Source organism: Rissa tridactyla, chromosome 3, assembly GCF_028500815.1.
Source record: "Rissa tridactyla isolate bRisTri1 chromosome 3, bRisTri1.patW.cur.20221130, whole genome shotgun sequence".
In the NCBI taxonomy this organism is placed as follows: domain Eukaryota; kingdom Metazoa; phylum Chordata; class Aves; order Charadriiformes; family Laridae; genus Rissa; species Rissa tridactyla.
Genome location: NC_071468.1, coordinates 36,254,641 through 36,268,041, shown reverse-complemented (window position 1 = coordinate 36,268,041; position 13,401 = coordinate 36,254,641). Strand labels below are relative to the sequence as shown.

At 35.1% G+C, this 13,401-nt stretch overlaps 1 protein-coding gene across 8 annotated transcripts in view; it reads left to right on the top strand.

Annotated features, from left to right (window-relative positions):
- BIRC6 (baculoviral IAP repeat containing 6) overlaps positions 1-13,401 on the top strand; it is a 186,923-nt gene that overhangs the window by 70,470 nt on the left and 103,052 nt on the right. For 5 of the 8 annotated variants that reach the window (XM_054196361.1, XM_054196359.1, XM_054196354.1 and 2 more), the window contains exons 32-44: positions 1,390-1,527; positions 2,299-2,426; positions 3,018-3,149; positions 5,085-5,300; positions 5,692-5,875; positions 6,301-6,456; positions 6,817-6,950; positions 8,596-8,749; positions 9,521-9,637; positions 10,640-10,794; positions 11,972-12,098; positions 12,826-12,936; positions 13,105-13,167. In XM_054196361.1, the coding sequence (XP_054052336.1) occupies positions 1,390-1,527; positions 2,299-2,426; positions 3,018-3,149; positions 5,085-5,300; positions 5,692-5,875; positions 6,301-6,456; positions 6,817-6,950; positions 8,596-8,749; positions 9,521-9,637; positions 10,640-10,794; positions 11,972-12,098; positions 12,826-12,936; positions 13,105-13,167 (1,815 nt within the window). The remainder of the gene's footprint in view (positions 1-1,389; positions 1,528-2,298; positions 2,427-3,017; positions 3,150-5,084; positions 5,301-5,691; positions 5,876-6,300; positions 6,457-6,816; positions 6,951-8,595; positions 8,750-9,520; positions 9,638-10,639; positions 10,795-11,971; positions 12,099-12,825; positions 12,937-13,104; positions 13,168-13,401) is intronic. The other 3 variants (XM_054196357.1, XM_054196356.1, XM_054196360.1) reach the window with 2 other exon arrangements.

Genomic DNA, 13,401 nt, shown 5'->3' with positions numbered 1-13,401 from the left:
TAAACTTTGAGGCAGAAGCACGAAAAAAGGAATAAACCAAAGACACTTGGAGGGAGGGAGGGAGAGAAGCTGAAAATTTTGATTATTTTTTTTTTAAGAGCTCAAAGGAAAAGAAATGCACTTGTTTAAACAGAAGTATGAAAAGGTATATACTTTGCTCTGCAGCAGCCTCCTTTCTTTTTATTCTGCCAACCGAAAAGGTGTGTAGCGGTCACCAGTGGTACTCATTTCTGTTCTTGCAATTTAGTCTGCAGTTTCTGTTGAGGTCCTGTTATGGGGTGGCTTCCTGTTCCTCTGCCTGCTTGGGGTGGGCTGCTTTCTGCCCGTGTGGCCAGGAAACGAGTTAACAGTCAGGGCCTGCATCCTATTGCTTGGACTGCCAGCAGATACGTGTGATTTTGGACAAGTCATTTCTGTGCCTTAGTTTTCTTGCTTGGTCTGGAATTAATAATAGTTTGAATTAATTAAAACTTTTTTGAGGTCAGTGCATGAAAAGCGCGGTTTAGTTAAGTATGGCTCAGCACAGTGTGCAGATATGAAAATGTGCGTGTAACCTCTAGTACTAATGACTTTGCTGTATTGATATTATGTAAAAGTATGCCATTTGTAGAATGACTGTGATTAAATGGTCATTAATTGTAGGTTTCTGGTCTTTATTGAGCATGCGTGAGTTCACTTTAGAACTGTTCGTTTAGATTTGCTCATGCACACAAAGATTTTTCTTGCATGATGTGTAAGATACATTTTTTTTTTCTCTTCTGCCTGTACAAAAATGCTGTATTTAATGTGTGAGACTGAAATAGGCAATAGCCAATCGTTAGTGCTGCCAGCATGCTCCATCTAGTCTGAACTCAGTCTTGACTTTCCTGCATCTTATTCAAATGGCTACGTGAAAATACACTAACAAAGGAGTAAAACCAAAGGTATTTGGGTACATGGTTATAACTCTCTTGTTGGAGCCCTGGTTGATGGAGGAATTTCACACTATGGAATTTGAGACATCTAATTTATGTGCTTTAATGTAAGCGGCTGTAATTCTGCATTTGGTATTTAGGAAATCTAGATATACAATTTTTGACTATTTTTTTTAAAAAAAATGCTGCTTAATTTTTAACTTTAACAGTAGAGGTGAAGCATTTGACTTCTGACTTCATCCAACTAAGAGAACTGTGGTATTTTCTCTTGAACCTGAGTTCTGTACTGAATGTTTGATTTCTTCCCTCATTTATGATTACTCAGACTCTTATCCTCATTTAAAAAAAAAAAAAGAGCAGAATCTTTGTGTCCTAGTGAAATGTGTGGCGTGTAATGCCTGTTATGATTTCTTTAAAACCAGTTTGTTATGGCTTCAAAACTTTATTAAGGCACTGGAATCTATTTATTTTGAAGGAGTTTTAGATATTCCCATGATCAGCTGGGTTGTAATGCTGGTGTCCAGACTACTGGATTATGTAGCTACTGTGGAGGATGAAGCAGCCACAGCCAAGAAACCTCTGAATGGAAAAGAGAGGGAACGATTTTTGACAGGTATGCAACACTTCTTATCAAAACTTGCTTCTATGGGTGTTTGTTTGGGAGCTATTCAAATACTAAAATGTATTTTCAATTCACTTGAAAAATGATATTTTAAAAATAGATGTTGCAATCATTTTATTTTGCACTGTTGTCTCCTTCTTTGTGTTCCCTTGTTGTTAGAAATATGACCGCTTTCACTTTTTTAAAGTGAAAAATACAGGATTTATTTTAATTGTATATTTGGTCTGTCTATTACCCTGTGACTCCGGGACCTGGCAATTGAGAGTACACCATGTTGAGACAGTTTGTATTGTGAGAAAGGGCAACAGTATAACTCCGTAACTGCTTTGGTGTTTGCTGTGGTGTTTGTGTACAGTATCTTTAAATGCATTTTTTTTGTCTGTTTATTTTTATTATTATTAAAGAGAATTAGCTATGATTTTCTTTTAACATCTTTTCTAGAAATTATAACTGTAAAGCTTTTGTGTAATGGAAGCTGTTCAGGTATTTTTAGTTAGGACAGTCTTGCTTACCTCCGTATATGCTATACAAATAATGAAAACAAGATGGTACCATGGTACCACTGCATTTTAAAATTACACAGAAATATTACCATCAGTGGTGATAGTTGCATAACACGGAGTGTTATTTAAATTTTGCTTTTTTCTTTAGTATTTAGTGTATGGAGATGCTAACCATTGCTGCAACATAAATGCTTTTCTCTGGAGTTAAATGAGGTTTAATAAGTTGGATTAATATCTCTTTTTTTTCTATTTCCATTAGGAAACCAGTGGAGTTTCATAAATAATAGCCTTCACACTCAGAATCTGAGCAGATCTACTAAAGGCAACAGTAGCCTAGATAGACTGTATTCCCGAAAGATCAGAAAACAGCTTGTGCATCATAAACAGGTGACTTCCAGCACGGTAGTGGCTATTTTCACAGAAGTATATCTAATTTCTAGTTTATCTAATTTCTTGAAAGAACAGCTTTGGCCTTGGGTCTCATTCAGCCTTGCTTTTGCGTAGGTCTGGTTCTGTAGCTAAAGGCTGCCTAACTTCTTTGACATTCGTTTCAAACCGCGGGGCATGGCATCTGCTGGAAGAACAGATGTTGGAGTATGCTGTTGCACTCTGTGGCCCATATTGGACAATAGATATAATTTACTTTCTAGATAAATCTGAGTACACCTAAGTTCTGATTTAAAAGTTGGTAATTCTTAAGAGACAAAATTTTCATTTCTAAAGGCAGCTGTGCAGGTTTTATGACCCAGGATGTGTATGTCTTGAGCTCCTTTAAAAATATAATTTCTTCTTAAAACTTGCTCCGTTCTGGGTCTGCTAGTAGCCTCTTACGGTGTCTTAGTTAAAATTGTAGATAAACTGTATCTTAAAAGCTCAAGTTATGATTTGAACTGAAGATTACTATCATATGAACATACTGATCCTTTTAACATCTTATTGCTTAAATTTTCATTTTTTCCTATTAACATTTTCTTTTAGCAACTTAACTTATTAAAAGCAAAACAGAAGGCTTTGGTGGAACAGATGGAAAAAGAGAAAATACAAAGCAACAAAGGATCATCATACAAACTTTTAGTAGAACAGGCAAAACTAAAGCAGGCTACTTCAAAGGTATGATGCTCTGAAACTGTAACTGACTTCTTGTCCTTTGTGTGAAAAGACCTGTTCCTGCAAAGTCATTTTTTGTCCTACGTTGACCTTACCTGAAAAAGTTGTTTCATCATGGCTTCTCTCAAGTATATTTTGGTGCTGAAAACAGCAGCCATCTGGAAATTTCTTGCGCTGTGAAAAATAGTTCAGACTTCTACTGGGTATTTTAGGTAGTCACGGCCAAAATCACTAATAATCTTGTGGCATTGGGAATGCCAGTCGTATGTTTAAACTTTGGATAACACATACCAATAGAAAAGTAAAATAATGTATTATATGGCTAACTTAGATGCGTGACACTCTTCTGGATGCTCTCCTGGTTGAGTAATCAGAAAGTAATCATGCCAATGACAGTCTCCCCAAACTAATAAATATGACTTTTGAGAATGTTTTCTGAACTTTCTCAGAAGCTTTTTAGCTTCCTAAAAGTAATTACTGCACCTAAAAGTTGTGGCATCTTGCAGTAAGCCCCAGATACTGAGAGTGGATGTGGTAGTTAAAGAATTACTTTAATTATGAGATGAGATGCTGAAATTTAGGGATTTCTGGAGATGGCAACATGGCCTTTGCAGGGAACACAAAAAAAAAATGCATAAGTCTTTCTAGCTACCAAGCTTAGGTATCTCTTTAAATATTTGCTCTTTAGTTCCAGAAGTAGTAATATGCGTTAGGATGACTTAAAGTAGGCTTGTGGAAAAAGATTATAGAATGTTGGACATTAAAGGCAATCTAAATGGAAATCTCACAACAACTTCGAGTAATTATGAAAAAAAACCAACAAACCCACCCCAAAATTTAAACACCAGCATAAAAATAAAGCCCTACATTTTCACTAACTCTGCTTGTCATGAGCTGTTCTTTCTTGCACTATCTTCTGCTTTACCTCCAGCAGTTTATATCGGGGGGGAGGGGGGGCTACTCCACTGTTGGCCCCCTTGAGACATCTTTAAATGAGTCATTGGCTGAAATACGCTGTCCAGCTATTTAAGTTTCACTTTATAGCGGCCATGCTGCATCAAAAATGCATGTTGAAATAGTTTTCCCTTTGCAGTATCTTAACATCTAGTTATGATGTTGTTATACACTCCATAGTTGCATTTCATGCAGTATTTACTACTTCGCATACTAATCACTTTCAATTGTGATAAGATGTGAGTAACGTTGATTGCATTTAGGAGAAAGCTGAAACCTTTGTGTTAGTTCTTTCTCTGGTCTACCTCCGTAGCTACTACTTAAGTGAGATTATAGGAGGTGTTTGTGTTACCTGATTTTACACTGCTTGCGTAGCTGATACAGCGAACTGAGCTGCTAAATGTGTGCCCTTGGTGGTTGGGAGGATTAATAAAAGCACCTTCCTTCCTCCATTGAATTTGTAGACCTTCTGTCAAAAAGGGTGTAGTTTAGAGCCCTGATCAAATACCAGACTAGTTCAATTTATGGTGGCCAATGGACACTTTGTACCCTGGAAGTAGTAAGAAAGGTAGAAATTATTGATGATTTATCTAATGTGAAGAACTGAGAAGTCAGTATTCTTTTATGTGTAGTTTACTTCATAGTAACCATAGTTTTATATGCAGGTGTGGAAATGTGAAGGAACTTCTAAAATACGTATTTGCAATATATTTTATGGCAAACATAAAAGCTTAATTGGCGCTTGTGCGGAACTGGATAATATGGTTATGAGTCTGTCACCTGAGATAACATGCTGCCAAAACAAATTTCGGCCTTAATGGCAGCCTTAATTACATTCCAGATTCTCATGTATTTTAGACTCTTCATTTTTCTTTTTTAAAAAAGTTTTATAGTTATTGTTATCGCTGCCTCAGATTTTTACTGGGAAAAGATTTAGAGATTAGTTTTAAAATGCAACTGTTTTTTCAAATTTACATCCTGCAGCACTTCAAGGACTTGATACGCTTACGTCGGACTGCAGAATGGCCTCGTTCTACTTTAGATACAGAAGTTTCAACAACAAAGGAAACTCCAGATATCGAACCACTTCCATTTACACTGGCACATGAACGTTGTATTTCTGTAGTGCAGAAGCTGGCACTCTTTCTCTTGTCCATGGACTTTACCTGTCATGCAGATTTACTTCTATTTGTTTGTAAGGTAAACAGAATACGGAACATCGCTCTGTAGTTGCAATGGAGACTGCATTAAGTTAGCTTTCTATTACTGCTTTTTTGCTGGCTTGATGGTAAAAACCAGATGCAGCATTAAAATTTCTAGTAATTTCTGGTGAGGTAGTTTTTCTGATTTGTCAGCTTTTCTGTAACTTATGACGTGGTGGCTTCAAAGTTGCATAGAAAAAGTAACTTTTGAAAAAATATTTTTATGTAGTTAGACTCGTAAAATTCTAAAATTTAAGCTAGTAAAAATACCTGATTTACTTGTAAGCAAAATCTAATAATCACAGAAGTTAAAGCTATTACATATTTTGCATATTTTCATAGTGTTAAGTATGAATAGGCGTATATTTCTTTTTTTTTTTTTGTCATAGGTTCTTGCTAGAATTGCAAATGCTACAAGACCAACAATTCATTTATGTGAGATTGTAAATGAGACTCAGTTGGAAAGATTATTGCTGCTTCTCGTAGGAACTGACTTTAACAGAGGAGACATCTCTTGGGGAGGAGCGTGGGCTCAGTATTCTCTGACTTGTATGCTGCAGGATATTCTAGCAGGTTTGTTTTAGGTTCATATTTTCCAGAATGTATGGTACACTTGAAACTTTCATCCTTTAATGTTTTAGGGTTTTTTTATTGTGTTAGAATCTACTGACACTATTAAGATGGTAAAAAAAAAAAAAAAACCAAACAAACAAAACAAAAAACCCCAAACTAAACAATAAAATTGAGATTAGTGTGTAAAAAATGCAATTTAAAATTGCAGTTACAGTCAATCCTGAATTAGTGACTTGTGCATTCAAAAGTTAATATTTATGTGACCCTGATTATTTGAAAATTATTCAAAACTCCTCCCCTTGAAGAAGTAGTCCTTAGAGAATTTAGAGTTAGATGAAGAAAAGCAGTTGGCGTAGACACTGGGATGTTAATTTGTAACTGGAATAAAGCTTGAAATAGAGTTGTCTGCTTAATCTAATGCATAGGAGAGTTGTTGGCACCTATAGCAGCTGAAGCTATGGAAGAAAGTGCTCTGGGAGATGATGCTGGAGCTTCGGCTGGGGATTCTGATGACTCTCTCCAGCAGTCCACAGTTCAGTTAGTGGAAACAATAGATGAGCCTTTGACACATGATATCACAGGTAAATTATTTCATAATCTTGATATATATATATATGTATACTGAAAAAAGTGGAAAAAAAAACCCTAAACCTTTGCTGTTACTCATCTATCAAAATATCAGTAAAGGATTTTTGGTGATAGGATTAGTTTCTGAAAATATAGGCAAAATATGAGCAATTCTTCAACTTAGTTTTACAGTTGATCCGTAAAAAACGGTTATTTTTCTGATTGCTGAAAAAAGGCAATTTGATTGCATTCATTAACTTTTTCCACTGGGAGCTGTAGTATTAAAAGCCTCAAAATTGCCCATTAAGTGTATGATATATCCATCTTTTATAGTTTGTACTTGGTAGTATTAATACCCTTTTAATCATTCAAAGGTGCTCCACCTCTGTCATCTTTGGAAAAAGATAAGGACATTGACCTTGAATTACTGCAAGACCTGATGGAAGTTGATATAGATCCTTTGGATATTGACTTGGAAAAAGATCCCCTTGCAGCCAAAGTCTTCAAGGTATGACACACCTGAGTTTTCAGGATAACCTTTACATGTGAAATAGTAAAATCCTTTCTTTCTTACACTTCTTTGTTAGTGGTATTTGATGTCTTAGATCTTTGCTTTTTATAAAGGTTTAATGTAGAGTGACAGGAAAGAATGTAAAGATTGCATTCATGTCTCAGATGTATTCATATCTCAGTTGACCACAAAATATTTTGGTTTTGCGTAAAGATATCTTTATAAAGAAGATGCTTAGAACACATATTAAAGACAACAAAAGCATAATATAAAAGAAAAATAAGATCTAGTCTTGTCTTTTTTGATTAAGAATAGAGTGCCATTTGCTTCTGTGATTGATCTTACAAATTAATACTGCTAGTATGGTGTTTAAAAAAAAAAAAAGAAAAAAGTCAGCTGTAGCTAGTGCTCAGACCAGCGTCAGCCTATGAAGGGAAGCAACTAACTTCAAAACTTATTTCGGTGTGGAACAAGAAAATTATTAAATCCTTTCATACTTAAAATGGAAGCTAAACATATCGGAAGTAGTAAAATTACATTTAGATGCAATAGTATATTGTCAAGTTGTATTAAAAATCTAAACGATATTGGTTGTAAAGAAACACAGTTGTTTGTAATAAAAAGTTGAATCTCTTTTCTCTGTCCATAAGGATGACATTCATTTGGAGTTTTCCTGCTCTTGTCACTATTGACTTAAACCTTTAGCCTCATTGGAATTAACCTAAATTATCTTTCTTACCACTTGCTCAGACAACACTAAATTTTCTCTTTTTTTTCTATATTGCCTTATATGTCCTTCCACTGATTACCTATCATGTAAAATTTTTTTCTTCAAATCTCACCCTACCAAAGTATTCCACTTATTGCTTAATTTTTGTGTAACTGATGTTTCCCTCCTTTATTCTGCTATCATTTCATTTGGCAGTACTCCTTAGCCCACTTCATCCAAAGGTATCTTCATGATCTTATTGCCTGATAGGATGTCCTTTAAAAAACAGCCATAAAAATGCTTCTTCAATCTTAATCCTTCTTAAGATTTGCTTCTGTCTGTAAAATGACAGTTGATATTGGATCTTGTCATTAAAAAGACAGGCATACACAAATCGCCTTCATGCAGCCCTACATTACTTTTTTTTTTTTCTTGCGATCCATATGCTTTCTAAGTGTCTTAATTTATGACACTTTAGTAGAGATTTTTCAACTCTTTCTTTTGCAGAACTTGGTACAAATAATCCCTGAGCCTCACTGAGGCTTCAAGGTACTTTAGTAGTACAGTTAATAATATAGTATTCTGTCTTGATAAATAACTTCTCAAAACATCTGTGCGATACTCCGCTTCCAAATTTCCAATATAGTACAAATGTGTGAATAAAAACTGATAATAACATTTTCAAACTGGCTTCTTGATCTTTGAGACAGCTAACTATGTTGCTGGATTTTGACAATCACTAGGGACTCAGTAGTTTATGCTGCAATAAAAATTGAAACAAAATATTCTAAAGCTATTGGATCCAATCTTCTGGGTTTGTTTTTTTGTAACTGCAATGTTTGTTGTTAGTCATTACAAATTTTATTTTCGTACTTGGACAGTCCAAAGAGTTGCTGTTTATTTTTTTTCTTGTTTTGTTTTTTTTTTTTTAAGCCTATAAGCAGCACCTGGTACGATTACTGGGGTGCCGATTATGGCACCTACAATTACAATCCTTACATTGGAGGCGTTGGAATTCCAGTTGCAAAACCACCAGTAACTACAGAGAAAAATGGATCACAAACTGTGAGCGTATCAGTCTCTCAAGGTAAGCAATGAACTAAAGTTCTGTTCAGGGTCTGTTTTCTGTCATACTCTATTTGACACTTCCACGTATCAAATTCTGTTAACAATCTCTGCATGCATTAAGTGGAAAGAATTAAATTTTCTATATGCCACAGTTTTTCTGTAGTAAATGAAAATTTTATGTGAGGTTTACATTTAAAACAGCTTAACAGTGCAGAAAATCTTATTTTCTAACACTTTTGAACACACACTTACAGGCATTTTGAAGTCATTCCTGTTTTTTCAGGAAATTTTGGAAGCTCTTCTCTAGTTGGCTGATATTTTGGATAGTTGGCTCTACCCTAAGGAATGAGGAGGGTAGATTACTTAGTTTGGAGGAGTACTACTGAACTGGGGTGATTGAGCTTTCTCCTCCCACACTGGGGAAAAACAGCTTTTTTTGTTCTTGTTTGAGACCTGATACCTTAGGGAAACCAGGCTTAAAATTATGCAGGTTTAGTCATGTGTGATATTAAAGTGACTGTGAAAATAAGTATGTGTGTGTTTCACAGAAATTTAGTATCTTATTAACTATGTACTTCACATCTATAAGAATCTTGTTCAGTTCAGAATATAAGTTTCTACATTCTGTTTCCATCATATATAAAAATGAATCTTCCTGTTACTGATACTGAGATCTTTTTCAGTTTAATGTGGACTGTATATCTATATTGCTTGCACAGGAAGTTGGAGTAACTAATTATATATGCCTGTTGATATAATGCAGTTTTACCCTGTTTGTTGCCTTGCGTAGCTTTAGATGCACGTCTAGAAGTTGGACTGGAACAGCAGGCTGAGCTGATGCTGAAAATGATGTCCACCCTGGAGGCTGATTCCATTCTACAAGCATTAACAAACACATCTCCTACATGTAACTACATGTTGTCATATCATTCTCTTCATGTGATGCTTTGAAATTTGTACTAGTTTTTTCTGTAGTCACTTAGCAGCTTAGAAATAAATTTTCTGTTAGGCTATGCTTTATAGATATTTCTTCATTCAGATTTTTTAAATTATGTGTACATGTATATTTAAGAAATTTTGTGAAATTCGTCAAGCATGCAGGATTCATTTTACAGTGCATAATAGTACAATGAAGGAATTGTTTTCATTTTCTGATCTAGGTGAAATTGAATGTTCAGTTCCCTATTTTTGTGAAGCTTCATGCTTGCATTCAGTGTGAAATTTCAGCTATTTGGAAGCTACTTTGAACTTGACAGTTTCACCTATTCAGTGATGAAATGAAAATATTTGAATACAATTTTGAACTCACCTGTTCAGTAATCTTTATGATATAAAAACATTTATGATGACAATTTATTTTTGAACATATTTTCAGCGAGTTGTGCTGCCCATCTTGTTAAGGTGTCTTTCTTCATAGCTCTCTGGGTACCTTAATATGCATGCAGTCATTAGTTGAATGTCTGATGATGGAGTAGGTTAAGTGACATCCTTAGACTTTATTTTCTGCAAACTTATTATTGACTACACTAGTTTTACCATAATCATAGAATCATAGATAACAGAATCATAGTTAACGTATGAAGAGATGTTCCAGTTGTTTGTCTCATCATAGTGCTACCAGGACACACCTATAATACGTTTGGCAAGAACTGTTAAAATGTATTTCTGGGCTCACTTTCCAAATAGATTTTTGTGAAGATGGAGATGTCTGAAATTCAAGTATACCTTTCACAGTATGGTAGTCAAAAGGCCAACTTAGCTGAACACTATATTGAAGATGTTCTTGTAAATTATAAAATAAGTGTCTTTCCCTTATGTATAAAATACAAGGAAATAAATATGAAATGACTTTTAGCGACTTTTACAAAATAATTCATGGGGGGATGGTACTTTTTGTTTTGTTTTTCAGTAACCCAGTCTCCTAGTGGAACAGATGATTCATTGCTAAGAGGATTACATGCTGCTAACCAAAATGCCCCGTTGATTGTACAGTTGTCATCTATACCTATGCTGAGCACATGCTTCAACAAACTCTTTTCCATGCTACAAGTCCACCATGTTCAGGTATAGAATTATGAACTTTGAAATGTTTTGGTAGTATTTCTCTCTAAATTTGAAAGTTGTTTTCCTGTATTTCATGCTATTTAGGATGCAAGTAGCCCGTTATGTGCTTTATTGCTTATGAAGTTGTCATGGACAATGGTACCAATAATGTAATAGACAAGCTGCTGAAAGCTTTTATCAAACAGGACATTTCTTGTTGCAGTGAAAAAGTGGTTATATGTGTTCAAATTTAAAAACAAGTTATTAGGTTCATTGAAAAATAATTGCTAGCTTATTAGTGAAGAGTGTTGTTAAGCGTGCAGTCTCCACCTGTGGAGGTTTTCAAAACCCAGCTGGATAAATCCCAGTCTGACATCTTAGTTGGACTTTCTTTGAGTAGAAGATTGGACTGGATGACCTCCAGAGTATGCTTCCAACCAGAATTATCCAGTCATCCTAAATGTTAAAACTAGAAATAAACTTTTTAAAAAGTCGTTGGCTTAGCAATGCTTTTCTTGATACATTCAAAGGAATGTCATGCATGCTATAGATGAGCGGTTAGATGCTTGCCTACCTATTTGTATTTTGATTCGGAGGCTGACTCTGTCCCTCACTGGTTCTTTAAATATCTCGTCCAAAATACAGTTTCATGCTTCCCCAAAATATCTAAATAGTTATTTTCCTTAAGGAAGTTTTTCAGAGTGAGAATCTGTGTCTCTCTGAGAGTAAAGAAGGTTTCCCAGTAGTTTAATTGGCCTTTTGAATAATTTCAGTTGACTGGTAAACATCAGTTGACTATATTTGAGACACTCCAAAAACTTACGTGCAAATCAGTATTACGGATGTAGGGTTAGGATCCAGGCATTTCTGAGCAGTGTGTAAAACTGGGGGTTTTTTAACATAAGTTTGAAGAAACTTCTTAAGAGAAACTTAACTGTATTTAGAAGAAATCAATTGCAAAAACACAGCAGAAGCATTTACTAGTTATGCTGAATTTGCTCTGAATATTATCTTTAATTAGAATCTTCAAATCCAGTAAAGGGGGGAGAGAGAATGTGTGTGTGTGTGAGATCCGTGAAACAGTAGCACCTGAGAATGTAGATAAAGGCTTTTAAAATCAAAACAGATAACCTTTTATGCTCTGGATTTCAGTTTGGTCTCATAATGTGTTGGTTTTTTTCCTTTTTTTTTTTTTCAGCTTGAATCCCTTTTACAGTTATGGCTCACATTAAGCCTAAATTCCAGCTCCTCTGGAAGTAAGGATAGCGGCGCTGATATTTTCCTTTATAATGCTAACCGAATACCTGTAATTTCCTTGAACCAAGGTAAAATACATCAAATGTGTGAAATTAATTTTCAGGAGGTGTAAGATTTTTTTTTAAGTACTCAATTTTTGCTAGTAAGCAAAAAGTATTAAAATAAATATTCTTCATAAGATCTATGTTGGGATAGTTTATGTATTCTTATTAAAGAGCTCTTGGGCTCATTATCTTCTTAACATGAAAAATGTGTAGCTAGTATGTAATTGAAAGCTCATTCCTTGAATTTGCATAATCTCCTCAGAAATTAAATTGTACAATTTGTGGTTCTTAATTCATCATTAATCCCAAGAGGACTTTTTAAAAAGACACTTCTTAGTCTGAGGTGAACTGTGCACCTGTATGTACTTCTCTGATGAATTTCTTCTCCTTGTATACTATCCTGTGATCCCTTTATCAAAGGAGTTGGTGTGGGAGACAGTCCAGAACATTAATGCCTGCTGTAATGAATGTGTTAATGCTGACTTCCATGAGAGCGTTCTGAAACCAGGAGTTCCCTTGCATTGTTTTCACTGAGATGCCAGGGTCTGGGCACTGTAGAAAGTTCTGTGGGGCAGTTCCTGTGAAGTGTTGAAGTGAAGTTCCTGAAACAATAGTTGTCAAAACAGAGTAAATACAACAAACAATATTAATAATAATATTAATAATAAATGTAGCAACTTACAGTAACAATAAGACATTTATAGTGATACCCTGAAAATTAATGCTTGGAAAAACATGTTTTTCTTGACAGCTTCAGTAACTAGCTTCCTGTCAGTTCTGGCATGGTATCCTAATACCTTACTCCGGACATGGTGCCTTGTGCTTCATAGCCTAACTCTCATGACAAATATGCAGCTTAATGGTAAGTTGTGGGTGTTTTGGTGGTTTTTGTTTTGGTTTGGTTTGGGGTTTTTTGTATATATTGCCTGTTTTAATGAGATGTACAGATGGGTGTTGATTCCCATCCAGAAGACTACCAGAAATTTCCCTTTGTCATTTAAGTACTTTTGTTGGTTCTCCATAACTTCAGGCTTTTCAAGAGTGAGCTCCTTGAATTGCTTGTACCATGGAAATGGAAACGGAAACCGTAGTGGTAAAAGAAAATGTCATTATAAATAGGTTGGCAATGTCTTCTAAAAATGAATTTTAGGACTAAGTGATGATCCTTGGGAATTAGCTTTGTGCTATGGGAGGAGGTAGCAGGGAGGAAGGACTAAGGTGCTGTAAGAGAGGTTCGTGTTTTTCTGATGCAGTAGGAATATTTTTGTAAATGCAGGCACTAGTCATTGCTTATGTTAAGCTATCTGAAAATAAGCCCATAGAAGCT